Below are 18,578 nucleotides of genomic sequence, written 5' to 3' on the forward strand. Positions count from 1 at the left end.
ATAAATAACCCGATAAGAAGAATTCGACTACGGTAAAAAATTAAGGTTTTGTTTGTGAGTTGAGATAAGTTGAGTTCTATATAAATAGTAGTGAGTTGAGATAGTGGAGTGAGTTTTGTAGGGCCCACCTAAGATAAATTTAGATGTTAAAATGAGTTTAGATGTATTTATGAGAAGTTGAAAAAGATTGTGGGTCTTACGTGTAAAGAGATGTTGAGTTGAAAAAGGTTATAAGTTCTACGTATAAAAAAGTTTTGAATTGAGATAAATTTAATAATTTGAGAGTTTGAATATTTAGATGTTAAATTCAGCTTAAATCTCAATTCAATCAAAATTACAAACGAGACTTAAATAAACAGAGTTTGACCAAATACTACTTGTTCCATTATGGGCTTTACAGTGGTGGACTCTAGAGGCCTAAGCGTGAATTGCAAGTTGCAATTAAAGTATCTCAAAGCCCATTTGTGTATTCAAGAGCTTGGTTAGTGTTATTGGGTTATATATCACACAGTTTTGGAGATGGCTTCACCAAAATCCGTACCCTTCTCTCATGTTATTTTGTTTTTTAACGGAAAAGTACCCTTTTCATTTCAATTAACATGGTTTTCTATTTTATGATTTAAAAAAAAAACATGGTTTTCTATTTTACATCTTAACTATAAACAATAATATATTGCGCCTTTTAATTAATTTAAAAAAATTGAAAAATGGACAGCCATCCCTAATTCTAATGATTAAAATGGGTGAAAAAATTGCTGATGTAACATAATCTTGACTGTTAAATCTTTGTATAATAGAGCATATATTATAAGAAAAATGATATTTTTAGTCGTGGTGTGCGCAAAGTAAGTAAATACGGAATTCATGTGAAAAAAAATTAATTTTTTAATAGTTGATTTCATTTTTTTTCAAAACGATTGCACAGCACTTACGCACTTCACGACTATACGTAATATTGCTCATATTATAATTTCTTTTAATTTGACAGTACAATTTCTTAATTGAGATAATTTAGGTGTAAAGTGTAAAATGCCAGCTAGTAAGATGATGGCAAGTAATTTTTTTTCTCTCTCTAAGTTTTGAGATTTGTGTTTTGTATAAGTAATTTTGGTTATATTTTTTAAAAAAATAATTATTTTGGTGTTTAAAAGATATCTAAAAGTAAAAATAGGAAAATAAGACGAAACTTTCCTTTTTATAATTGTTTAACATAATCGACAAATTTGACATTAAAAAAAAAAATCCTAAAGACCACATTCAACTGTTGAGAGAAGAAAAATTGGGACTTAATTCCCACTTCTCTTTTTCACTTGATCAAATGCATTAAAGAAGCACACTTAGGAGTACCAGTTTGTTTGCATAAAGTATTAGGTTCAACTTAACATTTTCTTTCAGAAAAAAGTGCATTTTCTAGAACCCCAAACAAAGGGCTAGTATTAGGCTCCTGCGTCCATTATAAGGGAAATCCATTCTTGAAAGGGAACATAAGACAAGATCACAAAATGCCCATATATACTGCATTGCCGACTTTCACAAATTGGTCAAAGAAGAGAGGCATTCAATGGGTTGATCAAATTTGTTGGCACCATAACATCAGCACATCATTTTCAGCCACTTCAACAACTGCTGGTATTGAACTTTAATTGCAAGTTTCTTTCTTAAAAAGTTTGCCACGCCAAGAAGCAAGTACTTTTGTATCATTTTCAAACAGTATCCCCCACTCACAAATTCAATCAACTGTTCTGCAGTTCTTCCTGTGTCGCCAAGCAAAACTCTCTCTCTCTCTCTTAACAACAAAGATGATGACTTGAGGTTCTCTTTTCACCTTAAATTGCACCATTTCACCTAATTCTTTGGACTCGTTTACCATCTCACCTCTTCAGTACATGCATATATATGTAAGTGACTCCCTTGTCCCATCCCACTACCTTAGCAGAATTCTTCACCATTATTCCATTTTTGTTTGACCATACACATTACGATTGAGGTCTACTTGAATGATGAAGCAAGTTCAATTCCCTTTTCTTCTTTTATTCATCTTCTTCCTCCATTGCACCACAACACCTGCTCAGTCCCAGGCACCAGCACCATCTGGCCCCGTCAACATCACCGGAATCCTCGAGAAGGCCGGCCAGTTCACCACCTTCATTCGGCTTCTGAGAAGCACCCAGGAGGCTGACCAAATCAATACACAGCTTAACAACTCCAACCAAGGCCTCACCGTCTTTGCACCAACAGACAATGCTTTCTCCAACCTCAAATCTGGCACACTAAACTCTCTCACAGATGAACAAAAAGTTCAGCTTGTGCAATTTCATATCCTACCCTCTTTCTTTTCTATATCACAATTCCAAACCGTGAGCAATCCTTTGCGCACACAGGCTGGTAATAGCGACAACGGCCAATTCCCACTGAATGTAACCACATCAGGAAATCAAGTGAATGTAACAACAGGGGTTGTCGATGCAACAGTAGCGAATACTATATATACTAATAGCCAGCTTGCTGTTTATCAGGTGGACCAGGTGCTCCGTCCATTGGCAATTTTTGGGACACCAACTGCTGCACCTGCTCCAGCACCATCTAGCAGTAAGCCTGAAAAGAGAATTTCAGGTTCAGATGCTCCTTCAGGTTCTTCAGATAATGCCTCGGTTGATACTTCCGGGGCAACGGCTCCAAACCACCCAGCAACTGCAGCAATATCCATTGGAGTTGCAGTTAGTGCTGCAATTTGTTTTCTGTTATAATTTTTGTTAGTTAGTTAATGATTGTGAGATCTTGTGGGAACGATTGTTATTATCATATACGACATGAAATAACTCGATGGTAATTTTTTTTCCTTTATTTTCTTTGAATCATGAATAATTTTTTTTATATTTTATGAAGATGAGATCAAAGATCAGTTAAGTGTTATAATTGAGAAACACGTGAGTTGAGGTGTAAGAGTATTTTGGTTAAGAAATTACCAACTTGAAAACTTTCAACACAACAAAACTTTCCCAGAACTTCAGATTAAATTAATACTGAACTGCTTGTTTAATTTTGTTAGGGCCATAGCATAATTCTTCTAATTCTCCTAACAAATACTACTAGGTAATAATATTTTGAAAAATTTTGTTCTTCATTCTGTATGCTGTCGTCTCCACTCACACCAATTGTTATGTTGCATGGCCTCGTTTGTTTTCGCAGATGAGATGAGTTAAGATTAAAGTTAAAAAGTTAAATAAAATATTGTTAGAATATATTTCTTTAATATTATTTTTGTTTTGCGATTTGAAAAAGTTGAATTGTTTATTTTATTGTGTGAGAATTGAAAAAGTTGTAATGATTAAATGAGTTGAGTTGAGATGAATTGTGAAAACAAACGAGGCCGACTCAAATGGTTTGCTACCAAATTGTTTCATAATCACCGCTTTGCTTGAAAATTCTTTAATTGCAATCATCTTTCTCCTAAAAACAATCTGCATCCATCTTAATAACCCGCAAATATACACATAAATCAAATAAGAAAGAAATAACTACTAAACCTTCAAGCAAAATCTAAGTAGTAAAAGAGTTACCATTATAAATCATGTTCAGTTTTCAAAATAGAGTCACCGTTCTAGTATCAAATTCCAAATCCAGAAACTAGGAGAAACTGAAACTCAAGGTAATGCAAGAATAGAAGAATCAGACAGAAATGATAATAGAATATTGGATGCAAACCGGTACTCAATCCACACGGCGGAAGAAGTTTGGAGGTATCAAAAGTGGCAGCCGGCCAGTGGTGATGGTACGGCAGACCAATGGAGAGAAGCAGAACTGAGAGGATTTTGTTGTGTTCCAAGTCATGTATGGTGCAAAATACAAATTGAGGCCATGAAGTTGGTGATGGTGCTGTGAATTTATTTCAGCATACATGACTTAGTATGGTGCAAGATTGAGCACTATACCAAACGATGAAGGCCCCAGCTTCAAAAAGAAAGAAAAAAAGGGATGGTTCAAACTTCTTTTCCATTGGCAAACAAGTAGCACTTTTCACTTTGGGTGCACAACAGGACCTTAAAGAGGGATTGATTTCAAGAGAACATCATCAAAATATGGCCAAAACTGCATAATTCTATACACATTGGACACAAAAGTAGGGCAAATTCATTGGTTCCTCCATAACATCATCATCAGAGAACATCTCACCCTTTGCCACCTTAAATTGAGGTTCTCTTACCACCTTAAATTGCACCCTTTCACCTGACTCCCATCTTCCTCCCTCACACACCCACCCTTCAATATATAACCCTGCAATCTGCATGTGGATTCTCACCAATAACACAACTTGTAACAACAAAACAAGTTTGGCCACACATTACTACATACAATTAAGATCCATCTTTATGATGAAGCAGGTTCTCTTCTTTCCGTTTCTTCTTTTCTTGGTCTTCTTGATCCTCCATTGCACCACGTCCTCAGCTCAGTCCCCTGCAGAGTCTCCGGCACCATCGGGCCCCGTTGACATCATCGCAATCCTCAAGAAGGCCGGCCATTTCGCTACTTTCATCCGGTTGCTAAGAAACACAGACATGGGTGAACAACTCAACGGACAGCTTAAAAAATCTAACCTGGGCCGCACCCTCTTTGTACCGACTGACAGCTCCTTCTCCAGCCTCAAGTTGGGCACACTGAATGCGCTTACCGATAAACAAGAGCTTCAGTTGGTGCAATTCCATATCCTCCCTGATTTCTACTCGGAATTGCAGCTCCAAACCGCTACAAACCCAGTGCATACTCTGGCTGGTGATAGCAACGCCGGCCATTTCCAACTGAATGTAACGGCCGCGACAGGAAAAGAAGTGAACATAACAACAGGGGCGGTCAGTACAACGGTTGAAAAGACAATATATACAGACGACCATCTTGCTGTTTACCAGGTGGGGGAGGTGCTCCTTCCACTGGAAATTTTTGGGGCAGCTGCTTCACCTACAGCATCTAAGCCTGAGAAGAAGAGACCCAGTACTGAAGACGCTGCTACTACTACGGAGTCTTCGGGTGCATTTGGTCCAAACCGGCAAGCAATGACAGCAATATCGTCTGGAGTCGTAGTGGGTTCCTTGTTTTCTTTTTTGCTATGATTTTTCTTTTCCTTCTGGTTTTATGATTGATGAGATCTTTCTTGTGTGTTACCGCTGTTTCGATTTCAACAAAATAAAATCATTTATTTTATTTTTATTTTTGGAATAATCTCTTTCTTAGCATATAATTAGTTGCCAATTAGGCGAGAGAATAAAAAGTTTCCTCAACTCTTTAGTAGTCAAAGAATAGTTAAAATGCAAACTAAAGTAAAACAATGAGCTCAATAAATGAACAGTAATTTTAACTTTAGATTATATCATTAGTCAAATTTGATAAGCTAAAGAGGTTAGTCAAATATTATTTTTGAACTAAAATATTATGTTTTTGTTGCTTGTTTCTCTCCCGCGCAAGAAGAAATGCATTATTTTTCGCTGCTTGCTTCTCCTCTCGAGCTATCGTGATGACTTTTTAAATGTGAACTTTCAAAGATAATTTTTCTATATTATATATATATATTAAAATCTTAACTATGATTCTCAATTTTGTAACACTTGTTAGCTCAATGAATACAATAGAATATATGCTAGAGATAAAATTTCTATTAGTTTTCCAAGTATAAAAAATTTATAAGTAAAATAAATAAAGAATATCCAATAGAATTAAAATAAAAAAATTTACAAGAATAAATTAAAATAAATAAACAGTTCAAAATCAACATTTTAATAAAATAGTAAAAGATTTGTTGAGCATGTTATTTGATATTAAAAAGTAACTAGCTAAATTTATAAAAGTGAATTTTTTAATCAAATTTTAGTCAAAGTTTGTTGAGTCCACTCCTAATGATCGTTTGGACAGTAAAGTTATATCAGATATTTAATTAATAATAATAAAATAATAATAATAAAATAATGTAAAAATATTTACTACCCAAACTAATCCGAACGCATTTATTAGGATCTTTCTTATTAAATCACCCATATAACATTATTTAACATGTCATCTTTTGGTTGGGTATATAAACTACAAGATTGAAGATAGGATTGGATGCTCTTTTCCATCTTAAAACGCAACGATTGGTTTCCACAGTGCAAGATCCACCAGACTGGACAACTAATTTCAATCTGTCTTTTCGTCTTAAATTTTTATAAAATGCTGCATATTAGTATAAAGTAATATTCTATAAAGTCATAAAATACGTAAATGCCTAACAATCGTTTTAAAAATAAAAATTTATTATTAAAAAATTAATTTCTTTTTATGTGAATCTCATATTTATTCAATTTTTTCAAATCGATTATACGATACTTACATACTCATAACTGCAAATATCATTTCTCATTAGTATAATATATTTTAAGTGATTATATTTAAATAATTGAAAAATAAAACTACTGATAATACGAGAGAAATTATATGTATCAATCACTATTCACTCTCACATCTTATATTTATAACTTTTTTATATGATATAAAAATATTTTTCAAAAAATATAAAATATAAAAAGAATTTTTCGGGATAATATATCATATCCAAAGGTGTAACTAAATATAAAAATGCATGGCTGATTGGATTCCAAAAGAACCATTATGTAAAGACAGATGCAACATATTAAAGTAATTCAGGGGCTCATCAATTTCCTTTAATCCAAGAAAAAAAATACAAATTCCTGACTTGGAGCAAAACTTTCACTTTTCTCAAAGGGATGCGATTTCTATGTAAGAAGCCTCTCTGGATTGCCCTATGTACTTACTTCCCACCACCACGTACGACTCAACAATTAGTCAGTAACTTTGTTTTGGGGGCTCCTAAATAAAACAATTTTCCTTACTTATAGGAAAAAAATTAAACAATTTGCAGCTTCCTAACTTTCTTTGTGAAGCACAGAAATTAAAATTGGAATTCAAAACCACCACCACCAGGGAAGCCTCCTCCAAATCCACCAGGGAAGCCTCCCTCGAAAGAAAATGTAAACTGCTGTCCCCCGCCACCAAAGTTGAAGCCGCCGCCACCGCCACCACCACCGCCGCCCATATCTTCAATGTCTTCCCCTCTATCATATCTCGTACGTTTTTCTTCGTTGCTGAGAACCTATAAAGCACCACATAAATATGAGATAAAGCCATTTGCAGCAGCAAGGGGAAGTAAAAAATAACAAATTAATGAATCAGACCTCATATGCAGCTGCAATTTCTCGAAACTTGGCCTCTGCTTCTTCTCTATTCTCAACATTCTTATCTGGGTGCCACTGCAAAGCAAGCTTTTTGTATGCACGCTTGATATCTGAGATAGATGCCATTCTTGAAACTCCTAAAATCTTGTACCAGTCCTTGCGTTTGCTCATCTTTAAAGCTTTCTCAGCCCTCATGAATGCTTCCCGTATATTCATATCCTGAACAATTGGCAAATTATTACTCTTAAAAATTATTAAAGTTGAAAGGAAATCTATTAATGAAGCTTATAATAAAACTAGTAAACTACATAAGAGAGTAGCTCAAAGGCAACAATTTGATAAAAAGAAAAGGAAAAGCCAATGATTAACTGGTTTGACAAAGCAACTGCAAATGTGAAACAGATATATTTCAATCTAATTTCACAATTCATAGTACAGAACTTGATCCTTATGGTTTTCCTCTGATTTCTTAACCCTGCCAACCTCTGAAGTTTTTAAATTGGCAGAAAATGCAAAATCCTCAGCCTTTAAGTCAACAACAAAGGCAAAACCCTGACTTTTGCGAAAATTATTCAACCCGAGAAAGAATTTAACAGGCAGAAATAAGTAAAATAAGTGATAAGAGTTATCGGCATTTTCTAAATTTCATTCACCTACTTGTATTATAATTAATATTGCTGACCACAAAACCAGGACCCAGAAAATTGGTCTACAGTTATGAGTAATCTTAAATTAGAGAATAATCATTGCTCAGTCAGTAGTTTTCTAGGCAGCAAATTACTAATTATAGCTCTAAATTAGCAGCCTGCAATGGTCTTGCAAGAGCATATGGTAGAATCAGGACACATCTCAGAGAACATTCAATATTATGACTCACCTGAGGTGATTTTTGAGCCGCTGATTTCAGATCTTCAACAGCTCCCTCCCAGTCTTCCGTTAAAAGTTTAGCTTCACCCCTCTGAAAAACCACATACAGATGTAAGGACGAGTCACAACACAAGATATGATAGAGAACAAATTGGTCATCCTACAGAACAGCTAAAATGTTAAATTAACACAACAATTATGCGAACAGTTTGAAACAACAAGAAAGAGGATGCAAACACCAGCAAACCTGAACTAACGCATCAATAAGTTCCCCATCAATGTTGAGTGCTTCATTGCAACTGGTTATAGCATCCTTTCCCCTACCAAGTTTGACCAAGACTTCACACAAGCCAAGATGAAGATGGACATTATGAGCAAGATGATTAGGGTCCAACACAAGGGCTGCTTTGAAATCCTCCACTGCAAGCCTAAGCTTGCCCTTCTTTACGTTATCTTCTGCCTGTAAAAAAAAAAAAAAGGTTACCACCACAAATGATTAGCATTGCAATGACCCTAGAGAAGGTTGACCAATGAATTAGGGTCCATGCCAATCCGGCAATCCCCTCACCAACTAAGCCCCCATCCAAATAGAAAGAGAGGAAGAAAAAGGAAAAAGAAGAATTCCAAGCAATTGTCTGGGCTTACGCTTTTACTCTTCTTGAGAAGATTTTTCAATCCAAAATATGCTTTTTTAAGTTCACTGTGTTCTGGATCCAGACGGAGACCTTTCTGGAAATGCCTGAAGAAAACATATGTACATGTATTTTATATGCTTGATGTAGCCAAATCATAATAATAGCACTTGTTGTCCAAACCTTAATGCAACATCATGATCTGCTAGATAATAGTAGCCACGACCACGTAACAATAAAGCCTCTAGATTGTTTTCATCTTCCTTGAGAATAAATCCACTCTCAGAAATGGCACTGGAATAGTCTTTCTCTGCTAATAGCAACTTCACTTTGAGGAGTTTGGCCTGCAACGGGCAATCTATGAGGATTAATGGCTTCACACAAACTCAACTTATAAAAGACTTGAATCTCTTCTAAACCAGGTCAGGTTAAAGGCTACTTGCGTTAGTAATAAAATGAGTTGGTAACAAAATAAAGGGAAACAAAATGAATGAAAGTTATTTGACGACAAAGAAAAGAACTATCAGATGGTGTTACCTTTGAGCACGCTGGAGAAAAAACAAGTACAACTTTATCAATGTATTCCAAAGATTTTGTAAAGCCGCCTGAATCAAAGAGAGCCCTAGCTGTATCTAGAGCACTCTGAGCCTGATGCAATTGAGAAAGCTCCTTTTCTACAGCTGAATTTCCAGGTTTCAACTCCAGAAATTTTTGGTAGCTCTTCTCAGATTCCTCATATCTACATCAGCCAAAAATGGCCTGAATCATATAATATTTCAATTAGAAATTGAAGGGGGAGAGAGAGGATGGGGGATCCTATAATCCTTTCTAATACTCTTATATCGATGTTGTACCAATGTTTGTCTCTTTCCTTTGCATAAATATCGATCTCAACTTTACTGTAGTTGTGTTGATTCTCACTTAGTGCTACAAAACAACTTTGGTGATTAATTCACAAAGCCGGCAACAACTTTGTACCAATGAGGATGATGAAAGGATGACGGAAAATAACCAATTGATGTATTGCTCCCATGAAGTAATAGAATTGACCATGATTAGAAAGTGCCTAAAGCAGTAACAAACTCCTTCTATGAAGATTCACTTCACAAGCCTAGAGTATGCATGGCTCTGAACCATACTAAATACGCTCAGGTGTGAGACTGCATTAGCAGCCACAGTATGATGACAGCAATCAATGGATAAAAGAGAACAGGCACAACAGCAAAGATAAGATCCCCCAAGGAAGAAAGAAATGATGCATAGAGCTAAAGAACTGTTTAGAATAAAGTTCATAGACAGTCTAGAATAACGTGCTGTCATATCAACCACAAGACAATATTACTAAGAGGGTGTTACTTAAGTGTTTTGGCTGACAAATGACAAAGATATGCCGCAAGATCAAGATATTGAAATGAAACAACTTCGGAATATTTGGTGTTATAAATACCAAGGTTATGACCAAACGGTTAAGGGGTCGTTTGGAAAGAATTTTCATCTCATCCCATCTCATCTTATCTCATTTCATTTTCTTCCCAAACATCATTCAAACACAAACAATTTCAAACTAATCATTACAACTTTCCTAAATAAAAAACAAAAAATACTTCAACTTTTTCAAATCCCAAAACAAAAATTATATTAAAAATTTATATTCTAATAATATTTTAACTTTATAATATTGTTTATTCAACTTTTTTTCTCTCATTTCTCAAAATCAAATAAATACTTAACTCAAACTATCTCACTACTATTCACAAACCATTTTACTACTATTCACAAAATTCTCATCTCATCTCATCTCATCTCATTCCTCAAGCATCCCCAAGTATCCTAGCAAGTAGATGAAGGGCAAAGGAAAAATGTCAACTATCATTTCGGATGAAAATAGATGTGATAGATGAAGTGAGTCTTCATTTGATGAAGAACATGAGCACTATATGGCACTTCCTACCATTACAAGTCAAGGTTGGGGTCTATAGTTGAGTCTACTTGTTTGGGAGGTGAGATCTCATCTCATCTCAAAACTTCTCATAATTTCCTTCCCAAACATTACTCAAACATAAATATTTTTCAATTTCAAATCTTCAACTTTTCATCTAATCATTATCTAATCATTACAACTTTCCCAAACTTAAAAAAAAAAAAAAATACAAAAAACAATACTACTTTTTCAAATTTTAAAACAAAAATAATATTAAACAAATTATATTCTAACAATATTTTAACTTTATCATATTTATCTTCAAAAATTTTTCTCTCCTTTCCCAAAACCCAATAAAACATCTTAACTCAAACAATTTCACTACTATTCATAGAATTATCATCTCATCTCACATCCCAAATGAGCCAAATTGGTTAAATTTAAAAAAAAAAATTTAAAAATTAATGATAATATTAACAGCGTAGAGTCTAGTCATTTAGGAAATAACCAAGGCATTTAAAATGCATGAGATTAATTGATTATAAAAAGCTTACAACTAGGTCTCGGCGGTGAGGCACCACCACCCACAGCCCCGTCTCTCCCCGTCCACAGACAAGGGGTGCGCAGGCATCCACAAGCAATCAGCTAGGAGCTGAGTGTGGGGCCCGAGCTAGGCCCAAGCCCGCCCGGGGTTTTCCCCGTCCACCCGGCCCAACCCATATATATATACACACATCTATATTAAAAAAAAAATTCTTTAATAAAATGGTGTAATTTTGGGGGATTTGGGGAGTTAACCCCCAAAACGCCTTTGTTTTACCTTACATTTTGTTTTTCTCTCTTACCCTCTCTCTTTTCCCTCTTTCCCTCTCTTTCCCCTCTATTGCCGCCGGTCTCTCGAACTATCTCCATCTCACCGTTGCGACTTGCCCCCACTTGACCCAGGTCTCTCTATCTCTCTCTCTCTCAATGAGTTAGTGTGTTTATGGCCAGTGGGCGGACAATCCTGGGAGCCAATCCGCTCCCTGTGGGGTGGGGCCGATGCCCTGGAGTCAAACTCCCCCCCCCCCCCAAAAAAAAAAAATCAGGGGAGGGGGCGAGATACCTGCACCCCTACTTACAACTTAAAGAAAAATCTTTCTTTTATTGGTAACCGAAAAAGAAAAATATTAACTTGGTAAAATTGCTTGAGACCTTCAAGGAAAAGGGAGATGCCCTGATAAAGAAAGCTTTGATATTCCTGTCAACTTAAGACTCACTACATCATGATAGACAAGTTACACTTAAGCAAAGAGTGTTGTAGTTGACCATCAAAATTGTTACAGCATGAGAATCTTATTTTATAACTGAGCACAGTCAAACACCAAGTTTCCCATTTGAATGGTGCAACGCAAATCTAGTAATGAGACCCCTTTTTTCGTGTTTTCATGGGAATTTTAATATAAATTTTTCTCATAACTAGAACCAACTCCTCTATATTTTTAGAGAACTGTAAAAACTTTAGAAAGAGGATACAGGAGATTTCTTGGAAGGACGAAAACTGGCTAGATTGCACAAAAGGATGAGCCTATGAGTGAGGGTTGAACCTTAAGTATTTGATAGATCTCTAGCCATTACCATTACATATCTAGAGAGAATTCTTTAAACTATGATATAAAAATCACTCGTCTTGAGAACATTTCTTCAACACTGGTGTAAAGTCCAGAGTGCAACATCTGAAGACATTCAGTAGAAAGCATGAAAGGGGAATATGCTTGGATTTATTAACAAAGAAGAAGAAAAAAAAATGCTTTTGATATGTCGACGCTTATGTCAGCTGATGAAAGAGCAAGAATCGCTAGGTTATGATATCAATTAATGACAAACATGAACAGTACATGAGCAGAATCAAGTAAGACATTAAATCATGCAGGTTCTTCAAGTTTTTTAGTTGTTTCATTTATTAGTGATAACAATTTTGGTTGACTTATGTTCAGTGATCTTTCAGTTAGGTTTTCAAGTAAAAAACCCCATTCACAACTTTATGAGTTTGATGGGTTTTTATTATTTGCTCTATATGATTATTGGTATTGATTATACTAACTGAGAACATATTGTATAGGTCATAATCATCATATGATGATTGGAATATATATTTTGCACATGAAAGAGGTTAATCACATTGAATCATGTATGTTTACTCATTGGTTGATTGAACATATGAGAAAAAATTGACAGCTTGCAGGAAAGTGTACAAAATCGTTAACGTATATTAGAGAAGCCATTCATCCCCATTAGGTTGGATGGATCCAACCAAGTTAAAATTCTCAGCACTTCCAACTATGTATTAGCATTCACCAGTAATTATAGAAGGTATAGAAAAACTGGTGAATTGCAGGAAAATTATCAGTGGATATGCTATTCCAAATGAAACTAGAAATAGAAGATACTCGAGAAGCTAACAAAAATTTCAACATGGAAAGAACCTGCAAAGCTGACGAAGAATGGATGCACGACGAAAATATGCTTCTGAAAGTGTTGGATCTGCCTCTATAGCAGCATTAAGATCATCAAGTGCCTCACTATAGTGTTTCACTTTTATACTTTGTGAAACCCTCTCAAGTAAGTCAGCAGCATTACCAGGTTTTCCATCTGCGCGCGCACCCAGATCACACGCTTAAGATCTCATCAACACAAGACAGTCAAACTTCCATTTACAAACAAGAAGGGGGTGATGTCATAATTATACACGCGAACACAACTGCCTTTATTGTTTTTTTAACCTAGTCTTTCTCTTTCTACTTGGATGATAGAACAAGTATATAATGATATGGATACCGATACAAAAAATATATATAATGATATGGATAAAATTCTAATTTGATGAGAAAATTATCATTAGGTAGCAGTGGATAATTTCTCACAAGACTATACACCACCAATGCCAACATCATTTGGATATAAGAGAACTTCTTGTTCTATTTCTTTAGTTCATGATGGCAGGGTAGCAATAGCGACAGACCACATAACATCCATGATCCATGAAATCACTCTGCTTCAATCGTGAAAAACAGGAGCATTGGAAATGTTAAGTGTCGTGGCTAGTAGAGAGCAATATGCTGTGCAAGTGGCACACAAACGAAGAAGTTAGTTACATTGTGGAGTACGTGTGTAGTGTGTGAGAGGGTCGGTAGGTAGTTCTAGGTCAATTCAAAGTGCATGCATGAACTTGTAATGATCTGTGGGAAGATGTGGTAGGATGTGGTTAGAAGTCTTAAGTTAGTGCGTTTGTTTATAAAAACAGGAGAGTTGATTAGTGAGGAGCGTGAAGAAAAATATATTGTTGCTTGTATTGTGGTGAATCCTACCTGAAGTGGAGATTGTCTTGTGAAATCAACAGTGTTTTCTCTTTATTAGCCCAACAAGCTTGTACCTAATAGCCGTAGCCGTGCCGTGGCCACCAACAAGAAATGCATTGAAATATTGGAGACTGATATAGTTGAGATGTGAGCGGGTATCCATCAATTGGAAATGGATCCTACCCTTTTAATGAACGCATGCAATGAATGGATGAGCCCTTGAAGAAGATCACCAAAGTACTTGCGATCTCACAAGGGCAAACTTTCTTTTAATCAGTAAACAAGAATTTATTGATGATATTTATAGGCATAACCCAAGTATAACGATACAAGAGCAACCACGAGAGCAAAATGAACAGTCTAGTCCCAACTTCTACAAAAATGGGACTCATCCAAAGGTTCACACAAAATAGAAGATTCATGGATAACAATGGGCATCATCCTATATTAAAATGGATTTTCCGCACAATACAGGGGATGATTCAACCAAGTGGCTCAAGTATTCAACCAAGTCGTGCATTTCTTCTCTTTCAAAGGAACTCATATATGAGAATGATTCATAGTTATTGGTCAATCCAAAGCACATTCACGAACAAGTAATGGCTAGTTGGTATGTTAGTGGGATAGGTAGGATGTGGTTATAAGTCTTAAATTGGTGTATCTGTTTATGTAAGTAGGAGAGTTGGCTACTTGGGGGGTGTAAAGAAGAAAGAATATTGACGTTTGCTTTGTTATGCACGACTTGTAATTCTGAATACAATTCTGTTTCTTCGTCAGCCAAACACGCTGGGATCTAACAATTGGATATAGACATGAAGAATCACAAAACTAACACAATTTCTTATTCTTACCAACTATATCAAAATCATTAATCTACATCAACCACAACCAGCATAGAACAGAGTTTTTTACATCAGGCACCATGTAGAGACTAAGGATATCGGTCCGGAATTTTTTATAGTTAACATAATGCAATATAGTTAGAGCCCAAAATGCGCATCTTGGGACACCTTTTAGCTGTAAATGTTACCACGACTTGCGGTTTAGAGCACAAGGGCAGAACCAAGCAGGTATACGTATAACTGGGCTTTGTTCGGTCAAAAATTTACTTCAGAACAGAAGAATAAGAAACAATAACAAAACGAAAAACAAAACAATTTCCATGGTGTCGGGGGAGAGTTCCAACCATTGATTTTCCGATAACCAAAAGCAAAAGAACCGCAATCAATGTGAAAATTGTAAATCAAATAGAAATTGTAACAGCGAAAGTAGATCAAGGAGCATGCTGATTCCAACAACATAAAAAATAACAAGTCCGAGTAAACAGATCGAAGAGCGAGAATTGCAAACCTATGGCAGAAACGAGCGGCTGGAGAAGGAGGAGCTGGCAAGCAAACACAAAATGGAGTATAAATACCGTGTACACCAATCCTCTCCATGCTAACCCATCCATGGCCGTCGAGAATCCTATGCGATTCATAGTGAATGGCTGTTTCAGCAAACACCAATGTTATTGTCTTGATAAACCAACGAACAAAATAGAACATGTCACATAATCGTGTTGTGTGTTTTATGCAAGACTCCGATGTTTATTGGTAGAAGAGAAGCTTGCGAAGATCTCTGTCACCTTCCACGTTGATCTAACCAATAGTGATCATACACGTGGATTTTATGCCGTGTGCTCGCGAGTGTCTGGTGGACACCTGTCAATTTCTGAACCAATTGGATGCTGCCACCTCATAAACGCGCCCAGTTGCGAACTTGTAATACAATTTTTTTAATTAACAGACCCGGTCCGGCCCAGGCCCAAGAAACTGCCAACCGAATAACTGCATTAGTTTATTTGTTACGAACTACACAACTTTTTTAACTTTTGTATATCATATTTTTTTAAATTTTAATATTTTTTTGAGTTTATTTTTTTAAAATAATTTAATTCTTTTATTTACTATTTATATATTAAATATTTAATAAAAATAATAATAAAAATTAAAAAATATACGATATGTGGAGACTGTGTAGATTTTTTTTTTTTTAACTTAGCCTTAAACTGTGTTTGTTTGGAGGAAAATATTTCCTATTTCTTGCTCTGTTTGGAAAGGTCAGAAAATAGAGAGGAAAGAGAAATGATTTGAAACGATGTCTTTTGAAAACAAGTAGGGCCATATAAAAAAAAATAGAAATGATAATTATAGTCGTGAGTACGCAAGTGTCGTATAATGACTTTAAAAAAAAATAAATTAATATAAAATTCACATAAAAAAAATTATTTTTTAATAATAAATTATATTATTTTTTAAAATAATTGTACGATATTTATGTATTTTATAATTATACGTAATATTACTTTAAAAAAATTTGCTTTTTACGATATGCCCCACATATTTTTAAAGGTTTTTTTTTAATAATATTTTTAATAGAAAAAATCACGTGTCTGAGTAGGAAAATGACTTACCCATTTCCTAATGACAAGTCATTTTCCACCCTTTTACTTCACGCGTTCTATCTAGTTCAGGCAAAAGAAAAGATGCCATTTTCTAATCAAATAATACACGTGGTCTGATCATAATTTATTTCTTAAAAGATATTTAATTATTTTTTTATATTAAATTAAAAAGGGTTATTACTCCGAATTTTTTGAGTGATATCAAGACTTGAAGTCATATAATTCTATCGTAATTTTCAATGCAATCAAATCAAACATTGGAAATTCTTTTCCGCATCATCATTATCAAGTACGTGTTCATTCTCCGGACAAGAAAGGATTATTTGGATCATGCTATAGCTATCGTGATGGGGTATCCAACGTCTAAATTCTATTTTTTAAATTTTTTTAAATATTTATAAAAATCACAAACTTATTAAAAAAAATAATTTCTTAACCATTAAAAAATAATTAATGGATAGCTACTATCGATGAGAATTCTCGATGGATGTATCATTTTCGGCCTCAATCCATATCTAGAATCATTTTCATTACGTGAGTAAAAAAGTAAAAATGACATATTTTTAAATGGACGTGCAAGATGTGAGGCTTATGTATGTCTAGAATTTTTCCACTTATATTTATATAAAAAAATTAGAATTTTGCATGGGAGCTTAATTGTGCTAATTTGGTACTATTAGTATGTGCACACTCCACTTGCTAATATATATATATATATATATATATGTTATTATAGCTAGCAATTCTCATGTTATTTTTTAGATTGAGGAGTCATTTGATCAGTTGGTGTAATCGAGAGATTTTGAATTAAATAACGGATTGATGAACTTGTAATATTGCTTAATTTGATGGTCGAGTTTTGCCAACTTTAATTTACAGTATTTTCTTAGGCAATATTCGTATAACATTTTTGGTCACTTTTCCATTGTTTCAACTTAGATAATATGATGGAACAATCAACCAAATTAGGAACATCCCAGGTTGAACAAGGTGAATGAATAAATATTTGATAGTATTTCTTTTTTGTATTGCTTTATATTTATTCTATCATAAAATAGGCTATCTATGAATGAACAGTAAATTTTCGACCACTTTTCTATTCCATTTTTGCCCTTCTATTTTAGTTGTTTTCCCTTTTTATCCTTCGGGTTTTCTTTGTTCTGTTCGCATGCTTACATTTTTTACCCTCTGTTTTGTGCATTTCCCTTTTTGTCCCTCAATTTACTTTTGTTTTACTTGCATTTTTAAGTTTTTGTCTCTCTAAAAGGGAAACTTTGATAGCATGGAGGAAGGAGACAACAAAATTCTGTGAAGAAAAAAGATTTCATTCAATACCATACTCTCTACAATCCTAAAGAATTTTATACACGGCTAAATACAACCAAAACATTGGCAGAGGTGCCATAAAATGTGCTAGCACTACACCATGTACAGAAGAGAAAAAAAAAGTCCACCATTACAAATAGTACACCATTTGTTTACAGAAGAATCAGCTAGCTTATTCTTCATAGTGGAAAGCTGCATTTTGGTCTCTTGCACAGCTGTGCATGAGGAGGTCTGTGACTTAGAGAAAACATCAAATGAGCCTTTCAATTCTTGAGACTCCCCCTCAAGATGGGCATATATATTCAAGATGCCCATCTTGGATAGTAGAAACAGAAATGTAGCTGCTGGCAATGCTTTGATTAGTATATCTGCAAGTTGAAACTTAAAAAGCAATGTGGACTAGTGTGATGATTCCAGCAAGAACCTTTTCCCTAACAAAATGATAGTCTAACTCTAGATGTTTTGTCCTTTAATGGAAGATAGGACTTTTGGTAAGGTGGAGAGCTAACTAACTATCACAGTAGAGCAAAACAAGTTGTTTATGTTCTATCTTAAAGTCCTTTAATAAAGAGAGTATCCAAACAATTTCACAGCTCATATGAGCTAAGCTCTAGACTCTGATTCTGTTGAGGAACATGAGACGGTGGCCTATTTCTTGGATTTCCAGCTAATTAGAGTCACCAATGAACACACAAAAACCAATGATTGATCTCCTGGTTCTAGACAAGCAGCCCAATCAGAGTCACTGAAAGTTTTGAGGTGTAATGAAGTTTGTGAGGAAAAGACAAGTTCTTGACCAATTATGCCCTTTATGTACCTCAAGATCCTATG

At 34.9% G+C, this 18,578-nt stretch overlaps 3 protein-coding genes across 3 annotated transcripts; 2 read left to right on the forward strand and 1 right to left on the reverse strand.

Moving 5' to 3' along the window:
• Positions 1-1,854: 1,854 nt before the first annotated feature.
• Positions 1,855-2,844, forward strand: LOC109011164 (fasciclin-like arabinogalactan protein 11). The gene has a single exon (XM_018992248.2). The coding sequence runs from the start codon at positions 1,998-2,000 to the stop codon at positions 2,745-2,747; it is 750 nt and encodes a 249-aa protein (XP_018847793.2). The 5' UTR covers positions 1,855-1,997; the 3' UTR covers positions 2,748-2,844.
• A 1,255-nt stretch (positions 2,845-4,099) lies between these two features.
• On the forward strand, positions 4,100-5,202 carry LOC109011166 (fasciclin-like arabinogalactan protein 12). Its single transcript, XM_018992249.2, has one exon. It carries the CDS (start codon positions 4,287-4,289, stop codon positions 5,103-5,105), a length of 819 nt encoding a protein of 272 aa, XP_018847794.1. The 5' UTR covers positions 4,100-4,286; the 3' UTR covers positions 5,106-5,202.
• Positions 5,203-6,631: 1,429 nt separating this feature from the next.
• Positions 6,632-15,545, reverse strand: LOC109011167 (dnaJ protein P58IPK homolog). Its single transcript, XM_018992250.2, has 9 exons — positions 15,326-15,545; positions 13,103-13,268; positions 9,254-9,455; positions 8,900-9,060; positions 8,730-8,823; positions 8,332-8,544; positions 8,095-8,175; positions 7,218-7,436; positions 6,632-7,135 (listed from the first exon to the last, which is right to left on the reverse strand). Exons 1-9 carry the CDS (start codon positions 15,453-15,455, stop codon positions 6,935-6,937), a joined length of 1,467 nt encoding a protein of 488 aa, XP_018847795.2. The 5' UTR covers positions 15,456-15,545; the 3' UTR covers positions 6,632-6,934.
• Between the last annotated feature and the right edge of the window lie 3,033 nt (positions 15,546-18,578).

This window comes from Juglans regia, chromosome 3, assembly GCF_001411555.2.
Source record: "Juglans regia cultivar Chandler chromosome 3, Walnut 2.0, whole genome shotgun sequence".
Lineage (NCBI taxonomy): Eukaryota > Viridiplantae > Streptophyta > Magnoliopsida > Fagales > Juglandaceae > Juglans > Juglans regia.

What these genes read in the sequence shown, in the direction of transcription:
- LOC109011164 (XM_018992248.2), top strand. Translation starts at nt 1,998, where the DNA reads ATGATGAAGCAAGTTCAATTCCCTTTTCTTCTTTTATTCATCTTCTTC.
- LOC109011166 (XM_018992249.2), top strand. Translation starts at nt 4,287, where the DNA reads ATGTGGATTCTCACCAATAACACAACTTGTAACAACAAAACAAGTTTG.
- LOC109011167 (XM_018992250.2), bottom strand. Translation starts at nt 15,455, where the DNA reads ATGAATCGCATAGGATTCTCGACGGCCATGGATGGGTTAGCATGGAGA. An exon ending in TTTCTCCAGCGTGCTCAAAG is followed by an intron (nt 9,061 to 9,253) that starts GTAACACCATCT and finishes TGCCCGTTGCAG; the next exon opens with GCCAAACTCCTCAAAGTGAA. An exon ending in GATCATGATGTTGCATTAAG is followed by an intron (nt 8,824 to 8,899) that starts GTTTGGACAACA and finishes TGTTTTCTTCAG; the next exon opens with GCATTTCCAGAAAGGTCTCC.